General features: G+C 41.4%; 1 protein-coding gene across 3 annotated transcripts in view; it reads left to right on the top strand.

Annotated features, from left to right (window-relative positions):
• The window catches only part of LOC139952227 (transcription factor AP-2-epsilon-like), a 149,219-nt gene that overhangs the window by 124,693 nt on the left and 3,509 nt on the right, over positions 1 to 21,017 (top strand). For all 3 annotated transcript variants that reach the window (XM_071951291.1, XM_071951288.1, XM_071951289.1), the window contains 2 exons: positions 4,829 to 4,947; positions 20,428 to 20,569. In XM_071951291.1, the coding sequence (XP_071807392.1) occupies positions 4,829 to 4,947; positions 20,428 to 20,569 (261 nt within the window). The remainder of the gene's footprint in view (positions 1 to 4,828; positions 4,948 to 20,427; positions 20,570 to 21,017) is intronic.

Here is a 21,017-nt window from a genome sequence, read left to right as displayed (position 1 = left end):
TCTTATTTTGGTTCAAGTGAGATACGACCGCGGTCTGTATACCGTTTTGTGAACTGACCCAACGGATCTTAACGACCTCTCCAAAGAAACGTCTAATCCTTCAATATAATTCTAACTGTCACAACATATTTGGATTGAATACATTTTCCACTCTGACATTTGTACGCGCTCAATTATTCAATCGGTCATCGCAAGTTTTCAAACTGCTGACGCTGTGTTTGCGGTCAATGACCCGAATAAAGGAAGTGCTGATGCACACACGTTCGATGATTGATGTCAGTTAAGTATTTAGAACAAATAGTCTGGCTCAGGTTTTATAATTGAGGGTGTGGTGTAACACAAATCACATCGGCAGTTGACGGTGTGTTTGTCTGGTATTAGGTAACCAACGTGGGGGTGTCTGAAAACAATCAAGAGTAGTTCTTAAAACGTCTCGAATGAAAGGTGTTTACACCCACATTTTCTCGGTTACTTATTCAAATTGTGTGGTTTTCTGTTGAGTTGTTTTAATTAGGCAAGTTTTGAATTGGGTACACCTTTTAATGAAAAACTCCAGCTGGCCTCGGTTTGGTTACACGTGGTTGTAAGGACGCAAAACAACATGATTGTACGGTGATTAAATGGGTATGAAGCATAATTGACAAGATAGTTAATGGTTCCTCTTTCGGTAAGCGAGAGGTTTATAGGTTCTCGGGTTAGTAAAGTGAACCCAAACGACGACTGATAGGTCAGGCGCTCGTGGCGGTCACGAAGACTACAACTATCCCGTCTTAGTCCGTCACATATAGAGGTCCTTGACCGACAGGTATGACCTGTCAAATCTCGGACTCGCCATCCGACCCTACCTTCCAATCGTTTTAACTTCACCTGTTGGTCCGTAACCCAGACTGCTATACACCTGTTCTGGTATTGTTTCAGACATACCTTCTATTTAAGGGACGTATTTTATTTTAAACTGTGTAAGGTTTTCCCCTGGAGGGCGGATATGGATAATTGCATCTCTGGATTTCGGTATCCCGTGGTTGTGGCTTACGCTGGATAATATCATTTAGGGGACAGGTCGGGTGTAAACCTCCCTGTTTATATTTATGTCAACTTCTAGATGATTTTAGTGTAAGATTCCATCCTCTGAGCATAGTTGATGTCTTGATCTTGTGAACAACATCCAGTGGTATGACATACATCACCCCTAGCCCTAACCTCTACTTCAGATGTTTGCATTCAATGTAGTTTGTTTTAACACAGCGTGAATGCAAGGAGAGAAACAGAGAGTAATTTATTATGTCAAACTGACTCTTGTCAGGCTGAATTTTTGTTGGTTCCTAGATGTAGAAGCTTTGATTTAATCACATTGAGCTTTCCATTAAATAGGACTAGATCTTGAATTCAATATCCATTTATACCCAAGGAATTCAGTTTTAGAATGTATGGAGTGGAGTGTGGTACACTGTATCACTTGTTTCATGCCCTCACCTCCCAATTACCGAGCAGCGGGAAGCCACCCTGCCTGAGATTTGATCTCAAGCCCCGGTCAAGGAAAGAGAGGCACGCCACTGTCGATTGACAGTGATGGTATCAGACGTTAGGAGCTGCTCTACGATCGGAGGGAACCCCTACCGGCCAGGAATTTGGAGCTCACTAGGGGCCTGGGGAGTAGGGTTTTTTGTCACTTACTCCAGTCTTCGTGTCATGCACCACATCTGTGTAAACAGCGCTACAACCCGTCCAAGATGCGGTAGCTAAGGGGTCGTTAACACTACGGTACAACGCATGGGCCAATGCCCGCTATGACAGAACTACATTTACGCTATGTATGGATACACACGAAAACCATTCATCAATTGGTAAACCATAGAGGAACCAACGGTGATGTGAAGAGATGTACAATTGTTTCTGACAACTCAACATCCAAAGATAAATTCAGTAATGCTAACCATTGCCACACATCTTTATATCTGTTCAAATAAAAGTATGTTTAAAATGCGGTAAAACGATTAACTTGGCGTGAACTTGCATTTCAGAAGTACTTTCCCTATAGATAAAATGGTTTCTCCCTCAGAAACCAATGTATCATTCAAACATGAGATTATGCACTTTGTCATGTGTTGCGAAGTTATGATGGGTAGTTACATACATTGATACGAATTCATCTTGCTGCTTGGCTAAAATAAAATATTACCTGTTACAAATTCAACTAATAATACAGAGCTTTCTTAAAAAGGTTAGTGTATTCTAAAGTTACTGTTCAAGTATGTTTTGTGTCTTTCTTGTTCTTGTTCACTTCAATCAGCCGTTTAATCAGTCGTTTGTTTCGTGACCTTCGAGTGTAGGTCTCTGTTTCTCATGCCATGTAATTGAAGGATTCTTGAAGACGACTGGAATGACAACTATCCAGGTGTATCTTATCAAAAGCTTCTTGACTATTCTCAATTTCCTGGTTGATTTCGAGTTGGTTTTAGTCAGAATCTCGTCGTTATTCGTACCTCTGTGGTTCGGAGGATGATCCTGGAATGTAAAGGCATAGACTAGCTGTCAGGGCGGCCTCTTTTACAAATTAACGCCAATTACTACGTCAGCATCCCATCATCAGAAAGTATAATTAGGATGAGCCACTCCACCAGGCACATTATCTCAAACAATTGTTTTCATGGTCTCAGAATATTTACAAGACACCCATACAGCCGGATGAGAAACCAGACAAAATAACCTACCACCAGAGGGCGCTTTGCAAGTAAAACAAAAAAAAGCGATCCCTTGTTGCTAGCCTCTGGACTTTCATGGTCTTCAGTCGTAGTGTAAGCATTCGACAATTGGGTATTGGAATTGAAGTACTTGGCCTCCGTCTATGCAAAGTCTCATCCAAATTAGCGGTGACGTGAGCCGTTTAGATTCCAAACACCCCCTGCGATTTAGACCCAACCCATGTAACTGTTGAATTACTGCTCGGGTAGCGAGAACAATCCCGCACCATGGCGTCGCTAACTTCACCCCTTCGTCTGTAATCTAACATCACACAAGTCATGTTGAATTACCCTTGGAGATGAATCAAGCTCTAGATTGGGGACTCAATGGCGGGGGAGGGTGTCTGGTGGGACCACACTTCTCTCATCTTGTAATTGGGCTTTCAATGTTGGACAGAACGGGTTTTTGAGGTTGAACGGTCGGCCATGTTTGAAGGGTAATTTCTTGACCTGTACTTACTCATTGAGAATGGTCGGTCGTTGATCTTCCAATGTCTCTGTCTTCACCTTCTTTACATATTTAATGTTATCCATGGTTCACACTTTATACTGTTATGAATAGTTCTTTACCAAGTAGCTATTTGCATTATCAGCAGCACACCAAAACAGGGTCAAGTTTCGTAAAAGACCGTCAAAGTTATTCAAATAATTTTCTCAATTGCTTTTAATTGTAGACAGTGAAGTAGTGTGACAGCAAGATGTGTGTATTATCTATTGTCGTGGAAGTGGCGTAAGGATTGCGTGTCATGCAGGTTTCTGTTTCGTCGTTATAAATTAAACACATAAGTTGCTGTAGAAAAGGTGAACTTGAATTTAGATCTAATTTTACGACACGCTTTACATCTGTTTCTCCGTCGAGCTATTTGTCGCCATTTTTGGACTGTCACGGTACCATACCCCTCTGATTTGTCTGTTCGTCGGTCGCTGCATAGCTGTCTTCCTGTTGACCCAACTCCACATCAATCTTTTCAATAATCTTCTGTGTCCCTTGGGTCGTCTTTGACACCCATCTTCTGATGTCACAACCCTCCTCTCCATTTTCCTTCTGTCCTCGCTCCAATATCACATCCATCTTCAGTATCCCTCGTCACATGTCAGTCTAGTCCCCGTCTCCCCTTCCTCCCATCCATTCGGCAAGGGCAGTATTTCAATATTCACGCACGTCTAATCTTCCAACTTTTGTCTGTCCCGGATCCACGCCGGATCTACAATCAGAAATAAATCATCGTTCTTGTAATTAAACGGGATTATCAACAAATCCAAAAAGGGTATCAATATCGAGACTAGCGTATCCTGATCCCGTGTATTCACTGGACTCCATTGCCTGTGGGTGCCAGTGTAGAATAAAACCGTTACCCCCTTGAGGTGGGTAAGTACATGAGAGAAGGAGGTTGGAGAAGAAAACAAAACAAGAAGCAGAGAGAGAAGGAAAAGGAAGAATGATTGATAAGTTGGATGATATCCCGTTAATCGTACAGCTTCACCTTTACAGTGTACTCAAGACCATTGGCCGAGTAGAGGAGATGCATCACTTGTTGTCAATCTGATCGGGTAGCTTCCGGCACCCACCGTCTGGCTACGGTCACCAGCACCTGTCGCTGCTTGGTTGACATTACTGATGTATCTCTTTTTCCCCCTGCCTCCCTGTAGACCCTCTCCGAAACACACTCATCATCTTAGTCCGGCCTGCATCATCAACGTCCTGATCGAATTTTCCTGAGGATGACTGGATAGCCACAGACACCTGCTCACGTTTTCATTCTAACCGTCCTCATCTCAGTTTGTTTTCTTATCCCGTTATCTTCAGTAACCATCTCAGTCTTCACTTTAGATTTCCTGCTCCATATATCCACTCCATATCTTCATCGGATATCCCTTGATATTCTCGTCTTATTGTCCCCTGCCTTCGTCACCTTATAGTTAATCCCAATACTTAATAAGAATGTTTACATTTAAAGCGCCCTCTGTTGACATCACCTCTGAAGGCGTAATTGGAAGTCTGTGCAATTAAGAATACTATTGTTTGTGCTGAACTAATTTATCTGACACTGTTTGATGTATTTATATTTGTTTGTTTTACCACACAGGGCAAAATCTAAGAACGGAGGAAGATATCTGAGAGAAAGACTAGAAAAAATTGGTTTGAACCTACCCGCTGGAAGGAGAAAAGCCGCTAATGTTACGCTCTTTACGTCATTAGTTGAAGGTAAGTCTTTCATTTCATACTTTATCCAAAACTTGACTCTGCCATCGTGGACAATGCGACACTTTATCATCAAAAGTGAATTATAATTTAGTTTTTTCTCTCTCATTGTTTCTAATTCAAACTGTTTCACAGAACGATATTCTCGGTTGTTTCACTTAGCATAATAACTCCCTGCCTGCTGTTGCGTTAGAACAAAGACGAGGTTACAATGTCGAGTTCAAATTGCTTTGTTACGACAACAAAGTGAATAAATTATACAATAACGAATCGAGTCCCGGAGTTCACAAAATACATAAATTTCCATCTCATTAATCAAAGAATGGTTCTCTCCCACCATACAAATACTTCCAAAGACATACAAATTGTTTTAGTCCCACCGTTTACTATCATCCTTGAGTTGTTCCGTACACGCTAGTTTGCCCAACGATGCTGTCATAAATCAGCGATACGCCTTGATGCATAAATTGATTGTTCGTCATGACTCCCTCAGTCTCTACCTCTCGTCTAATTACATGTTAACCTTGACTCCATGGCATGATCAGTTAGCGTATCCAAGTGTACTCCCATCTCACACTCCCTTCTATTCACAAACCATTGATTGAGCTACCTCAATCTCCTTGCCTGTATTCTATCACTATAATAAAACAAGCCACGTTGCTCGACCGTCGGCCTCGCAATCCATTTGGAACCCCGGAAACAAAGCGAGATGCAGGATGCGCTACTCACGCTTTACTTCGGAGTAACGGGCACCTGAAGTTTAACAAAAAGTGCAAGAACGTTCAAGCATGATGCTGGGAAAATCATTGCAACAATTTGTTGTCTACGAAACCACCTTTTAAGTGAACGATTCATTGTGTGTGATATGATTGTTGACACGAGAACATAAGAAAAAAATGACTCAATATTATTTGGATCCACTGTACTTCAGCTCAATGTTTCAAGAATGTTGACTTAGAATTCTTGAAGAGAAGAAAACGGTTTTTTTTAGCAGAAAAAAGGAAAAGGTATCAAGTGCAGAAAAGAGCTTCAGAAGTTTTGCTAGTTTAATCTTACTTTCTCGTTTTGCATGGGACCTATCTGCGATCTGTGGTCTGTTATGAAATCAGGGGTCGATTTCACAAAGAATTAGGACTAGTCCTAACTTAGGACTAGTCCTAGGAGATATACAAACTGCATGGATAGTCGTAAGTTAGGACGAGTAACTGGTCCTAACTCGAGATAAGACTAGTCCCAACTCTTTGTGAAATCCACCCCAGAAATCTTGGGTTTACTATTGTTGTTTTACATTTAATGGTGACATATGCCATTTAATCTGAGATCAAATAAACTATCTGTTAAGATTCCAATGGCACTGCTTTGATGCATACAAGCGACGATGCATTGACACTGCTTTGATGCATACAAGCGACGATGCATTGACTGTGTATTTCTCTAACACCCTACACCCAATGAACCCTTCAAATCATGTGGCCTGTGACAAGCATTTCCCATCTTAAATCTCCCCAGACCCCATCCTTTCTAGGGGCTACACGTTCCGCTGTTTGTCACCCCTACGGTGTTTTGAAGTCAGGAGGTGCAGCCAAGCGTAGCACCTTTGGGCTACAAAGCGCTCATCAAACTCAAACTCCTATGTTACTTCTGTGTGTTATCCGTCTGGGATTTGGCCCTTGGGCGAGCGCCGCGCGGGGTATGTTGCATCCTCCGTGACGAGTTGGCAATTGAGGCAGACGATATCTGTCATATTGTGTGCCCACTGGATGTTAAAATGGGACAAGATAAGACTTGCTCATGACTGAAGTACAACTCAAGCGAGGACAGGGTGTTGTGATGGTCATTTCTGAACCAAGAGGGCGCTTTCCTGAATCACTGCCTCAACTCTCATGTGACATTATACCCAGCTCAGAAAAACACATGAAATCTGTTCAATGTTTATAATCGCCAGTGGAACATTAGGCAAACAGCAACATCATCCTCAGTGCAAACAGTCTGCTGCGTCCACCAATAAAACAAAATGGCGACCGAAATGAATTCCCAAATCGACACCAGAAAGCGAACTTGACTCACAACCTAATCAACACGGATCTCAATACATGTCAATCAAACCAGAAGACAAAACCCATGAACATGGCAGCACTATTTATCCAACCCTGCGTACATTATTCTAAAACAAAATGAGCAAAATTTTAATCAAATGGTGCACATGATTGAATGTTGCCGCTCGCAGGCAGAGTAATCACTCATGAATTTTGGCCCGGGGTTGCGGGAGTCACTAATACGATAACAGACGGCCCCAAGACGTGTTATGACGGCACGTCGATCGTACGTTTCCCCCCACCGAAGGACATGACCACGGTTATGTCATACACTCATTTCATGTACTTCCCAATCTATCAACACGAAGGTTGGTTCGTGTCTGCTTTCCTTTAAAATCCCTTGCGAAACGGATACCCCGTTAAAGGTACCGGCCGATCTCAATCAGTTGTGACAACGCTATTCTATGAACACTAAATAGTCGCACTTTATATAATAAGACAGTTTGTTTAAATTGTTGTCTTTAGACAATGTTATTGGTTTTCGGTTTGACTTGTTCTAAATATATACGACGTGGTTCATCATGCAGACAGAGACGTTCAAACGTGACGTCACAATAATGTAACACACGCGGAGTTTTAGGTCACTCAGTCAAAATGTAAAACCAGAGATATTTTTCCCAAACAAAATTCTGTAAATCGTCAGTTTCTGACCATGGATCACACGAGATAACACCTTATATTCCACCGGTTTACATCTCTCACAACCCTTGTGTGAGAAACGAAATAACCGGCCCGAACCGTGTGTTGTTCCATACGCTTCACGTTAAGTCAACCCGGTAAACTCCGGTGCGTAAAAACCGAGCAGGGCTTTTGCCCACCTGGCGTAACCCTATAGTTAAATTTTTTCCTTATAATGTACAACACCTAAGCGTTTCACAAATTCTACCAATTAAACCCAAATTTACATACGAATGCCCTTTTGCCCAGAATAACATGAATTTGAATAGTGCTGGACCAATCCATCTGTTCGTTCACACGATATCCCGCTGTCTAGTTTCACCAAGTCGGGCATAAATGAATATGAATGATGCTTCCCTTTCCCAGTTCTGGCTGATACATAGTGAAATGACGTTATTACAATCAATTGGGAATTGATTTGTGAGACCAGGCCTCAATCGTCCCAAACATTCACATCAAACTGGGGGGAAAAAAACGGGAAGTAATCAGAATCACACCGGGAGAAAAACAAGATGAAAGAAAAACAACAACAAAACACAATGTGCAGTTTATTCGTTTTGTTTGTTTGTTTGTTTGTTTGTTTGTTTGTTTGTTTGTTTGTTTGTTTGTTTGTTTGTTTGTTTGTTTGTTTGTTTGTTTGTTTGTTTGTTTGTTTGTTTGTTTGTTTGTTTGTTTGTTTGTTTGTTTGTTTGTTTGTTTCATTGTTTGTTTGTTTGTTTGTTTGTTTGTTTGTTTGTTTGTTTGTTTGTTTGTTTGTTTGTTTGAACCCGTTGTGAAAACGAAATCTCGATGCTGCATACTTCTCAGGAGTTGTGATGTTTCACAATGCGTAATGACCGATAGTAGTTATGCACGGTGCCGAAGAATGCTTTTAAAACACACAGTACGGTTAATGCAGACACGTGCCACTTCAAAATTTACCACCAAAACGTCCCGTGCGCCACTTGGTTTTGTTAAGGTGATTTTTGTCCCTTACTCAGTTTCTAAACCAAATTATTTCTTGGCAATAATGCATTGTTTTGAAGATCGATACGTATGTATAAGTGATTTTTTATGATTACAAAACTAACAACAAAGGCACACGCCATCCGCTTCGTCCGGACTATCCTTCTAGGATAGTATTTCTTCAAAAGTGACTCGGATTTCCCGCCAAAACTCCGCGCCTCTTCTGTTTTTGCCAGCCGTCGTTTATGTAAGTCGACCTCACGGGAAGTTACAGGATTTCACGATGGGTCCAGAGTCGAGGCTCGCTCGATCGCCTGGTCAGTGAAGACAAACCACGGCGTGAGTGTGAGAAGGAAACACGCTGAGAGGGGAAGCAGGTCCGATTCTCGTGTTTCCAATCAATACCTTGGCTGACCTCTCGCAGTGAAGTTTATCTGCTCTTTTGTTCTATTATTGAAAGAGCATCTTGTTGGATGGAGTAGATGAGATGATGATGATGGTGATGACACCAAGGGCTTTCAACTGTGGACTGATTTGAGATGATATGTCATAATCAGAGGATGTTGTACTATGCGGACCTGGACAAATCGTAAGCGTTGATGGCACTTCACATTGGAGACCGGTGTCATTGAGCCGGCTATACTCATATAATTGCTAAGCATAGTAAACTTAGGCTAAGCAGATGATCAGGTTACAAGCCAAAATATCCCGACATGTATATAATATGACTACTTCGCTAAAATTGTGTCCTTGTCCTTAGCAGAAACAAAGTACTGTAAAGCATATTCTGTTTTCAGCTTATGAGATTGTTCCTCTTTGCAGGCGTCCCAAAGTAAAACACGACATGTAACTTTGAGATTGGAGTTGAAAATAGACTGGTTCTTCGTGCGAATTGTGATTCCCCATTGTACGAAACACACAGGGTATCCGACCTATAGGTCAATGGACCCTTCCTACCTTTCAAGTCACTCATTGAAACCTCATTTCAACTCTTAAGGTGAGTTTGAAGTTCTTGATTCTCTCTGCTCCCCCACAGGCGGCATAGGCCCCAGTGTCTTTACCTCTGTTTTAGATTCACAAACCGCCGATCGCAAACTACACACACAAAGTGCACATCGCGAGGTGTTTGACTCTCCATGCTTCGATTACCTGTCATTTAGCGGAGTTTTAGAAAATATGATTATGATTATTTCCAGCTCATTGGTTCCTCTGCCTGTGAGCCAGCTCCGGCCTCTGACTGTGATTGTGTAGTTGCCGGCCAGAGTGATCGGTCGAATCACTGGCTGACAATAGCTTGGTGTATCTCTCTGGCCAGTGTTATTTCAGCATAGAATCGTTAAGGATAGAGTAATGGGCAAGTGCCGTTGCTCTTTTTGGCCAGACGCCGACTGCTCTTCACTACATCCTAGCTGTCTTCGCACACCGGCAAATAAAATCTTTGATGCATTGTACCTTGTTTTTTTATCAACAGCCTCGGGCTGTTGTATGTTTTTCTTTGGGCTAATTTTTTTCTGTCGTTTTGATTTGCGAAATTGATGATATTTCTTAATTTCATTTCAAACTCGAGTTGAGTATGGTAAATCCAGCGTTAACAAGGCGGAAAAAACTGTCGGGTTTTGACGTGATACAAAGATTGGTCGAAGAGAGAAAGCTCATCTGTGGTTTGAAGACGGCTATTTCATTTTGTGTTCAGTTTTCCTGGTTTGTTATTTCACGGTACAATGGCGCGTGTGTATGTGTGGGAGCATGTCTACCCGTTACCAAAGAGGACTGTATTTAACACTAAAATGGGATCTTTGTGTTTGACAGATCGAGGACGTCCTCGCTTTACTTTTGTGTGCAAAACCAATGGGAACGTCTCTAGAAAAGCAAACAATGTGAGAACAAAGGAAAAACGCAATTTACTAGATTGATAAACATGCGTACATTGTCTACTCATGTTGAAAGTTGGCTTTAAAATACCACAACACGTGAAACCATCGACCCGTTATTCCCACTCACTAAAATAAGCTGAACATTTTAACAATTGTGTTCTACTTTGGGCGTAAAACTATCACAGAAACAGCACAGCGTAAAGGAAAGTGCAGCTTTTCCCTGCATGATCTAACCCCAACTAAATACAGATCATTTTAGAGTAAGGATTCTGATGGTGGGTTGCCAGTTTGCTTGCAAGTGCCTGAGCAACGGGGGGTGCGCAGCGTGTGTACCGTCAGGCACACGCGTGCTGTTTGTTGGTCACTGTAGCGAAGTGTGAAAGACAAACATAGTCAATCTCGCTTCACCAACATTGATAATAAACTACGTCCTACTGTGAATTTGACACATCGCTAAACTCAAATCCCACTGATGAGGACACAAAAGTACACCCATATTATCAGCAAAGGGTAGGATGGGTGACGGTCATTGTCAGTCTTTACGACCCCCCATTTATAACCCATTTTTTCACCAGAGTTCAGCTTTTCGATTCGCGGTTTCCCACACCGTGACGCTATCTTTTCATGCAGGCCAAGATTTTAGACAAAACCCATATCAATGGATCCTGGTTTTTAAAACCCTCCAAACACAATGTATCTAATTATTATATTTTTTTGTCGTTTGAATATCGCACACAATCTTTTGTAATAAAACTTAAAGAAAAAAAAGGGAAAATTTGGTTTTTGTTGTTTGTATAAGCAAGTGAACAAAGCCTTCTTTTCAATACTGAAAAGCTGCGGTCATAATTCACACTCACGCCTCGCAAACTCCACGGTACTTCAATTTAAAAAAAAAAAGTCCGAAATGTGTTTCTTGCAACGAACCGCAGCGGCAAGCACAGCGTTGACTGACCCCATAAAAAGAGCTCTTGCCCCCATCGATTTCATTTCAAAAGTCCCCTTGCTCAAATATACCGTGGACTTTTCAGAAACTGTACTCGAGCGGTGTGTAATTCACGGCAAGCGCGCTATGTAGAGATTGCTTACTGACCCGTGTGCGTACTTCCCACGTTAATAAGGCATTTGGCCATCCCTTTTGCATCGTTAGAAGTTCAGTAACACGTGGGTTTTCTCAGGCGAATCCCATGTGGAATAATAACACACATTTTTATAAGGTTTTTCTCGATACTAATTTTGGTTTCCTCTCAAATTTTATGATTTCATTTTGTTTTGACCAAATGAAATGCATCGTGAAGTTTAAACTAGCCCACCTAGTCCACCATTAGTGGCATGCCTTACCACTTAAAGGCTTAACTGTTACATTATGAAAGTGTTTGATTTGCACAGATGAATCTATAATTTAGAAATACCATTTCGTCTATTTCTGAGTGGAATTGGCTCAATGAAGTCGTAGCCATAAATGGCTTATTCATGACATCACGTAGGCATCCACTTTTTTTTTCCAACATTCAAAACAAAGGTGTACATTTTATGTGTCGATATCACTCCACACGTCTAGTGAAAAGCACTAAAGGTCCCAAGAGGGCAGGTGGGGAGTTAAAGAAGGTAGTTTGTCGCTCCTCCAAACCTCTGTTGACTTGGTTTTAGTCTCCGTCACAAGGACCTTAGCGATACGCTTCATCACAGACCGGGACGTTGATGCTGATGGCTCGGGTATCAACCCTAACATGTGAAGTGTACAGAGGGGATAAACTCGTAGTGAAGGGATAGTTGGGTTTCATGTTATCGGGACAAGGATGTTGTGGTTCTTTGCAGTTGCTTACAAAAATATCACTGTCTTTAAACACAAAATACTGATTGATAATGAGTGTTCGCCGTGGAAGGTTTAAAAGACTGTTCGGCAGCCATGTGTGCCATTTACTGTAGTTTATGTTTAGTACAATAAATAAGGGCTGGGCTATGTCTCGCTCTTCTTGTCCTCGGTTTGGTCACGTGAAAAACACAAGATGGCTGCGTAGCATGAAGATGTTTATGAATAATGACGAAAGGGTTAGACTGGCAAGAAAAACACGACAGTCTCCCGGCCGTGATGAGGTGACACTATTTTGGGTGATATAATTAAGTCAACAAGATGTTTGAAACATGAATAACTCAGGGCCCTTGAGTTTTATTATAATTATTATTCTGTATAAACTACTAGAGATGAAGAGTAGACATGATGTAAAAAGTGGTGCATGGTTTGATAAGCGGCAGTGATAATTCGGGAGGTATACACACACACATGAGTGGAAGCGAAACTGATTAGCCCATGCAGTGATTACAACGATCACGGTAGTCTATTAAGCTTGATGATGACTCGACGCGTAGAACCTTGACCGTTCCAAACAATTAGGTACAGCTTGGCTGGCTTGACACGATCCGATCAAAATGTAAAGATGCTTTATAGAGGTAGCGGGAAACAGAGAGAAAGGGGCGGGAAACACGACAGGAGCAACGGCTGCAATCTCAAAACAGCTACATATCGAGAATCTTGAAGGTTTGGGAAGTAAATAAGGGTGCCAATACCAGTCTGGTCAGTGCCGCTGAACAGGTTGTCGGTATTAAGGACTTCTAGCTATATCACCCGGATGACACTAGGTCAAGTTCACAGACAATTAAAACCACCTTCGATTACATCAATAAAGACATTGTACATTCCAGAGCCTTTCTGGCATTAATATGTCAATGGTCATCGTTTCTCATTCACATGAATTCGAGAGTTCTAAAAAAAATCAGATGTACACGTTTAGATATCTGGCCCTTTTCTCCATGATCAAAAGATGATAAATATCAGACAGTGCAATCACCACATGGTTGTATGTGCTCACTTCCTCACTGAGCTGGGAACTATAGAAATGACACTTATCATGTCTTCAGAAAGTCCAGGCTCTGTGAGGTTACATGGTCGTTCGGTTATCAGTACGATAGGTCAAGTTCATTCACACTATATTGGACTCTTGTACTGTGGCTCTTAGTATTCATATCGCTCTGCGAGTTAGGCAAAACATAGAGCAAGGGGCAAAGGTCAAGTTCATTCACACTATATTGGACTCTTGTATTGTGGCTCTTAGTATTCATATCGCTCTGCGAGTTAGGCAAAACATAGAGCAAGGGGCAAAGGTCAAGTTCATTCACACTATATTGGACTCTTGTATTGTGGCTCTTAGTATTCATATCGCTCTACGAGTTAGGCAAAGCATAGAGCAAGGGGCAAAGGGAATCACACGTCTCTTGTTCGTGAGGAATTCGCGTTCAATACCGACTGTTGAAGCGCAACTATTGTTCATAAAAACATGTGTGATGTCAGATGATGTGGAACATCCCCCAAACCCCCTGGGTTTCTACAGTTTGACAACTCTCTTATTGGACTCTCATCATTTCATGTTATTACATGATGGTGAGGCGCCCTGCCTTAGGCTGGTCTCATCGACACCTTTACAACGTCCTAAGGCGTTATGCAGGACACAAAAACGCATACACTTGCCCCGTATACGCATACAGCGTAGATATCAAGCTGAAATGTTGTATAAGCTCAACTCATACTGTTCCGTATAGCTTCACACAAAACTTAACGATTTACACAATGTTGGCAAACAAGTTGCCCCAAGCGAGTTCCATCAATGGCTGCCATACCTATATGACAACCTCATGACGTGTGCATTCAAAACATAAAAACCAGAATAACTGAACTCAAGCTAAGCTCATTGTCAACTGTTAGAATGCAACACAAAGTATAGACCAATACAAGGCTCGCCATTGTTGGGTTGAAAAAAAAAAATGAAACAACCTCTGATGTGTTCGCGGTGGTTTTTTTTGTGACCGACCCCCTTTCGATTCAAAGCGTTTCTGGAACACAGCTTTAAAAAAAAAGAAACGCTTGTCAAATAATTTTTGATGTATTTTTTTCTATTTCTTTTTCAAAAGAGTCAAGGGGAATTTTTGTGTGAGGGTTGAATGATTAAAGATGTGATTTTGTATACAGCATTATTATTAACATACATCCATCAAAGTGTGAGGGTTTGGATTGTCTGTATAGTAGAAAGAAGCTGACAGGCTGTAGAGAAATAGCCATGCACAGAAATCTATTATACAAAAAGGTATTGAAATATTCAGTTAATTTTGGAAAACCCAACAATATATTATACTCTCTTGTCACTGGATAAAGTTTCGATGAGTTGGATTGATTAACATTGAAGGAGGGAAACAGGAAGTTATACTTAGAGTTGATTTGTTAACTGGTTTTATAGGTATTTTTTAAGTTCAACTTCTGCATGACGTAGGCCTACCATACGCTGTTTAAAAATGGCGCGTTGATTTCGTAGAGGTTCAAATTAATACAAAAATCCACTCGGATAAAAAAATGGGAAACTAGAGTAAATCAATCACATTATTTGCTGCCCTCTTTTATATGGGACAACATTCATCATATATTGTCAGTGATGGACTACCAAAGCTGTAGCGTTACTTGCCTTTGTACTCAAGTTCTGAAGCAATTCTGAAAAGCCTACAATTGAGAAAAGGGAACAATTCTTGATAATGTGCTACCAATGCATCTTTTTAGTGTGAGTTTTCTTTCCTTAATTCCCCCCCCCCAGTTTCTAGTTTTCTTTAGCTTCGTCAAAGTAGATTTCTTTTCACGTAGGCTCGATAAATAATATGGATAAGCAAGATCTTCATCTATTTATAATGACATGGATGACCTAATTATGTTTAGGACTCGCTCGACAAAACCGCAATATGTAATATTCACTCTTTCATATAAAAGAGCACGCTTAATATTGGCTGGCCAGCGTCAGAACACCTCGTAACGCCTTGGTTTGCATACTAATAAACAACACAGGTAATATCACCAAGGCTAAACACCCTCTCAGTTCATAAAAAGGTATGAATTATTGAGATGTTTCTTGCAATATTGAAACCGACTGGCCACATAAAAAAAATTATTACCTATAAACCCAGCGTGACATTCAGAAGAAATCGAACCCTCCTCTAATTTCAAAATGAGAAAAACATTCTGGCTGGAGATGGTTTGAGAATTTGACATGCTACTGTCAAAATGCGGCTCTTAATTCATCGCATTTCAGCTAGTTTTTTAATTTATTTTCCACGACTGAATTCCGCTAAATAGCTTTTTAAGTTTACGAGCGAGTCGTCACAATGCTTTCAACCATGAACGGTGTGATATTTCCCACAAATGTCGATTCCTTTTTTTCTTGTAATCAAATGAAGACCCTGAAATACAAAAGCGTCCGCAAGAAAAAGCAAACTTTTTGTCATCTATTCCCCCAAATAGTGGTGCATCTGCTGATTACTGTTCCTGTCTAACTCTGAAGCCTAAATCTGCTGGCAGTCGTTCTTGTCACCATTGTGTGGTAAATCGCAGTGTACTTTAATTGCGCTCATTTTTAGCCTCCGCCTCCATTGATCAACCATGGAGAGCTATGTCCAATTAACGCACACAATGGCATTCCACTGAGTCAACCGCCTCTATGCTTTGTTACGTTTGACCTCAGAAAAGACGTCTTATGTGTCGCGAAAACAGGAAAAACAACGCTGTTTGGTTGAAAAGGGGGGCTAGGTCCTGGGCCTAGACTGATCTGTCACTTTGGAGTGTTCGTCCTTTATTATACAAATATCCCTTCAATTCAGGAGGTGTTTTTTTAATAACAAGAACAGTTGTGAATGAGAAAATGACTTGGCGTATGTTACAAATGAGATGTTGCTGGAAGTTTCAAGGTTTGGTTGATGAAACCTTACGCGGTGGCCACCATCAACAAAAAGTGTCTCGCATATTCCTGCCAAGGTCTTCCGTCATTTAATTCACAAACTCGTCCCAATTATTGAGTCGGAGTTGAAGCTTATTGTTAGGGTGTGTTTAGTTCCAACCTTCAATAACAACAGAAGTGTGGTCCACCGAATAATATATATCGATATATAGTCGAACTATAGACGAAAATAAGTCACACAAGTGTGTTCAATTATGTTTCAAAATGTCAACACGCGTAAGGTTTTAGCACCAAAAAATCATCATTTTTATATTAAAGTATAGACCTACACTGCTACTTTCCCGCGGTTTGGTGCACTGACCGAGGGTGACACACAATTTTGCCTTATAAAATAAACACATTATATGATGTCATCTACTTACTTTCCTAAACTTTTTTATAAACAAAACTGCAATCAAATCTAATAGCACAACACGTGATAGTAAACCAAATCTACTGACGCACACCTATTGCACGGCGACCTACACGTTACGAGCATATCTCATTAACGTGGTAGCTGAGTCAGAGAGCCGCTGCCACTAGCACGTGTCCTGCCCAGGGCGAACCGTAGCCTCCCCTACTCGTACCGGCACACAGCACCCACATACACCGCCTACAGGGGTCTAGAAAAAGCATCCCTCACTTCGCAAATTAGACCGTAGAAATAGGTCAGAAGGGAGGCAAATGAAGAAAGAGAAAAGACCGAGGGTTCTATGACATCAAAACGGGCAGGAACGAGCGGTGTGTGACCCCTGGCTTCGTCATAATTCTCCGGCCGAGGCAGCAGGGAAGTTTGCGCTAAGAAAATTACTCTCTGATGGTTTCTTTTAAGATAATAGAAAGTGTTATTTGCCTCCCGAGAAAGTTGGTTGAAGGAATAACAAGTGTGGATTCTAATATAGTTCAGTTGCACTCATGCAATGTTTGGAATTCGGTTTGCAGTTTGAAATGTGGCAATAGATTCATAACCAAAGATGTGCTTTGTTGTTGTATCATGGTTCAAAAGAACTATTGGTCCGGTCTACATTAGTTTACAATCACTATGATCTTTTTGATTTTTTATTATTATTATTATTTTCAAGTTTTGTTATTTTGTAATGACTTGCACCACGACACCAAACAGTCTCCATGGTACTAATCTAGAGGTCCAGAAAGTTAATTATGTAGTCCACCTTCTTCTACCTTCTCAAAGGCCCACTCCACAGCAACACAACACAACGTTTCCCATCCTCTACATCAGACTGTTGATCAATAAGGTTTCCTTTCATAAAAACACTGCAACCAGCTGACGACCCTACGTCACGATAAGACCCAACTCAGCCGTCCTTTTAAAAGATAGAAAGAGAGAGGGAGAAAGTGCGAGGGTTGCAAGCCCTGGGGCGATGCAGCCTCCCGGCCTATGTTTATAGCCCCCAGCATTCCCGTAAGGCGGAAACCGACCATTTTGCCCAGTGCACCGTAGCGAAGGTTTTTTTTCCTTTCGCTTGTCTGTCCATCTATTTACGCTGTTCGAAGCATCACTGCCGCCGAAACCATTAATCCAACGGAAAGAATCATTTCCGAAAATCGAAGCGTGTTTTCGTCGTTTGTGGAGAGAAGCAATCGGTGCAATACGTGGCGCGGAACGATCTAAAACAAAATAAGGCAATTTGAATTAACCGTGCATTTTAACGGTTGCTCTTTTACGATGCTGCTGTTCTAAAACGCACATATTAAGGAGGTATATGAAAAGCGCTTGGAGGAGATGATGAATGGTTCGTCTACTTTAGGATAACCTGCTGTATAAAACGGCCAAATGAACAAGAATTGTTACTATTATAACCTACGTGACGTAAGATGTTAATGTATCAAACAGGGAATCAACAATTGCCAACCACCGTTATTTGGGAAATATTTCATCAATATTAAAAAATACACGTTTGAAGAAACGGTTGTTATTATCAGGGACGCAATCGGGTTTAGTACTAATTTCACCGCCCGGCCAATTTCCTTATCACCCAAACCCTCATGATAAGTATGTCACCAGCTCACACGACGACTACACGGTAAGGCAATGTCTCTATAGTCTTTAGGGACTTTCTCCCTACCCTCCGATCTTTCATAGAGTATTATTCAACCCACATTGTAGAAGGTCCCCCTAATTGGAACGTTCAAGGGTGATGAGCTAAAGAGTACGCGGGGCAAACTGACACAATTCCCCCCACACCCATCTCAAGCTTGTCCCAGTAAATACTGGTATCCCCAAACTGCACCAATTGCCTGAAGGAATCAAGCAGGTCATTCCTCAAACCAAAGACGGGTAATTATTTATCGTCAGCTTTTCTCTACACCCCAAAAAGGGAAGCATGATAAAATACAGTAATTAGTTATTCCCCGCAGGCGCATCCATCCCAAACACATCCTTCTCTGCCTGAAAAACAGTCCCCATGTGAGCCCCCTAGATCTAGGCCTCCCTTTTTTTGCACTAGGAATTAAAGAGAGCACTAACCGGTCGACTTGTCGTGTTCCTTTAAAAAAACGGCTCTCGGTGGGGCTGGGGCATCATTGGCCCCGAGGGTTTGCCGCGAGGTCCCGCGGACGTGTTAGGAAGCGTTCAGTGGGTTCGCGACCCGCTTCATAAGTCTGCTCAGCTACAACCTGGTGCGATGTGTGTTGATTAATATTAGATGCTTCAGGATAGATAGGGGAGGTTTAGATGACCTGAATTGAGCAGGGTGCACAGTCCGCGAGATGTAGTTGATGTATGGATAGAGGGTGAGGCAGGTGGACTACGATACGTCTGGTACCCTGTGTTCAAACTCTCATATTAAAACCTGCTATGTTTTTGTCTTCAACTGTCCATTCGCGAATCAGACTGGTTTATTGGTCCGTCGATAATAATATCACAGCCGCGGTTCTTCTTTGAACCAACACCTTTTTTTTCCGAACGAGGCATGATTGTACCCACAACTTTTCTTATAATCCACACCATGCAAACCTTCAAACATCACTAATAATTCGAACACTCTTTAAGGTTGGTTGATTCGTATTCGACCAATCAGAACAAAGATACAAAGTTCAGTTCAGTGTAAGTGTACTTAAGTGTTTTCTTGCAATATCTACCCTGACGGTATCTCACGTCCAAATCCAGCATGTCGGTGCGCAATTACGACAAGCAACGTATAAATTGGGCGCGTATGAATCTCTCAAACACCCTGAGGCGAATAGCGCAGGTAGCAGAGGGGAAAGAAAGTCCCCAAACCTGAGCTTGAGACAGAAAAAGGAAAAAACTAAATATATAGGAGAGGCAGCATAGTGCACGATCGCCGTTACCTTGACTACCGCGGTATCAATGTAGCCAGGCCTGAATATGTTGTTTGCTGAGTATACAACATTTGTATCCATCTCTTTAGTTTGGAGAAAAGAGCCTGTGTTTGGATAATGTATTGTGGAGAGTCGTTGAGGGACATTGGAGCACAGCTTGAGAAGGCCCTGATGGGCTCAGCTCCATTCTTCACCTTATCGCCTTGAAATTATACTCTATTATGCCCAACATTTGTTATACATAGTGGCGAATCTCAATGTGCGTATACAATTGCCACCATCAGGGTGGAAAGTGTCATTCTTGTCACACACGGCGGCTCGTACGGAGGCTAGACGTGGTGAAGACAACGGCTCGTACATAAACTATAATGGCATGACGTGTGAAGATCGTGAACTTTGTTCTTAGTCTTAACTCCAGTCTAGTTGAACTGGCAGACAGAGATGTTTCCCAAACAACATATAGACAAAACACATGGAAGTACAACCCAATGCAAACTGTGGTCGCCGTGAGGTGTAAAAGAAAATCCACCTGATTATTCCTTTGCTCTCATGTTTTACTTTCTTTGATTGATTGATAATACTTGTGTGTCATTTTTGTCAACCTTGTCGTGACAAAAATTTACACTTTTCTAAACTTTTGACAACATTTCTCATGTAACAAGTGCAGCGACCAAGGAATACCATGGAATGAACGAGTTCACAACTCTATGTGTTTTTATACTAATAAATAATGATAATTTCTATATAACTAATAATTTGGTGCTCCTTTTCTCGTTGCTACAGGTGAAGCAATACACTTAGCCCGTGATTACGGCTATCTATGTGAGACAGAGTTTCCTGCTAGACAGATATCAGAGTATATTGCCAGACAACACAACGACCCAACTGAGGTCCCAACTAGGAGGAACATGGTCCTAGCTACAAAGTAAGTTGGATATCCGATTCGTAATTGGGACGTGGGACTGGTTCCCACATGGAGGAATCGTGGAACATAATAAAATACGACTTTTATGAATAGAAAAAGAAGAAAATCGTCTCCACGTTCAGTCGACTTATCTCAAGTTCAACGAAATACATTGCATACATGGGGGGAAGTGCACATTACTAAAGTGTAAAGTGACTTAAATTGAGTAAAGCGTACCGCTAGAACCTAGTTTTCCTCGCAAATTTTCTTCTTGAATTAAGTGACTCATCGTTACATTTTTCCCCTTTTTTGACATGTTTGCTTTCCGTTATTGAAGGAGTACATTTACACACATTGAATCCACACATTCCCGCACCGCAAAGCGAACTATTAGAAAGCAATTAGTACTCTACTGTATTCCCCGTCATTACTATTAACCAAATTGTAGAAAAAGAAAGAGGGGGAGAAT

The sequence above is a fragment of the Asterias amurensis genome, chromosome 20 (assembly GCF_032118995.1).
Source record: "Asterias amurensis chromosome 20, ASM3211899v1".
Classification (NCBI taxonomy): Eukaryota; Metazoa; Echinodermata; class Asteroidea; order Forcipulatida; family Asteriidae; genus Asterias; species Asterias amurensis.
Note: the sequence above shows the minus strand (reverse complement) of the source record. Positions and strands in the feature narration are given on the sequence as shown.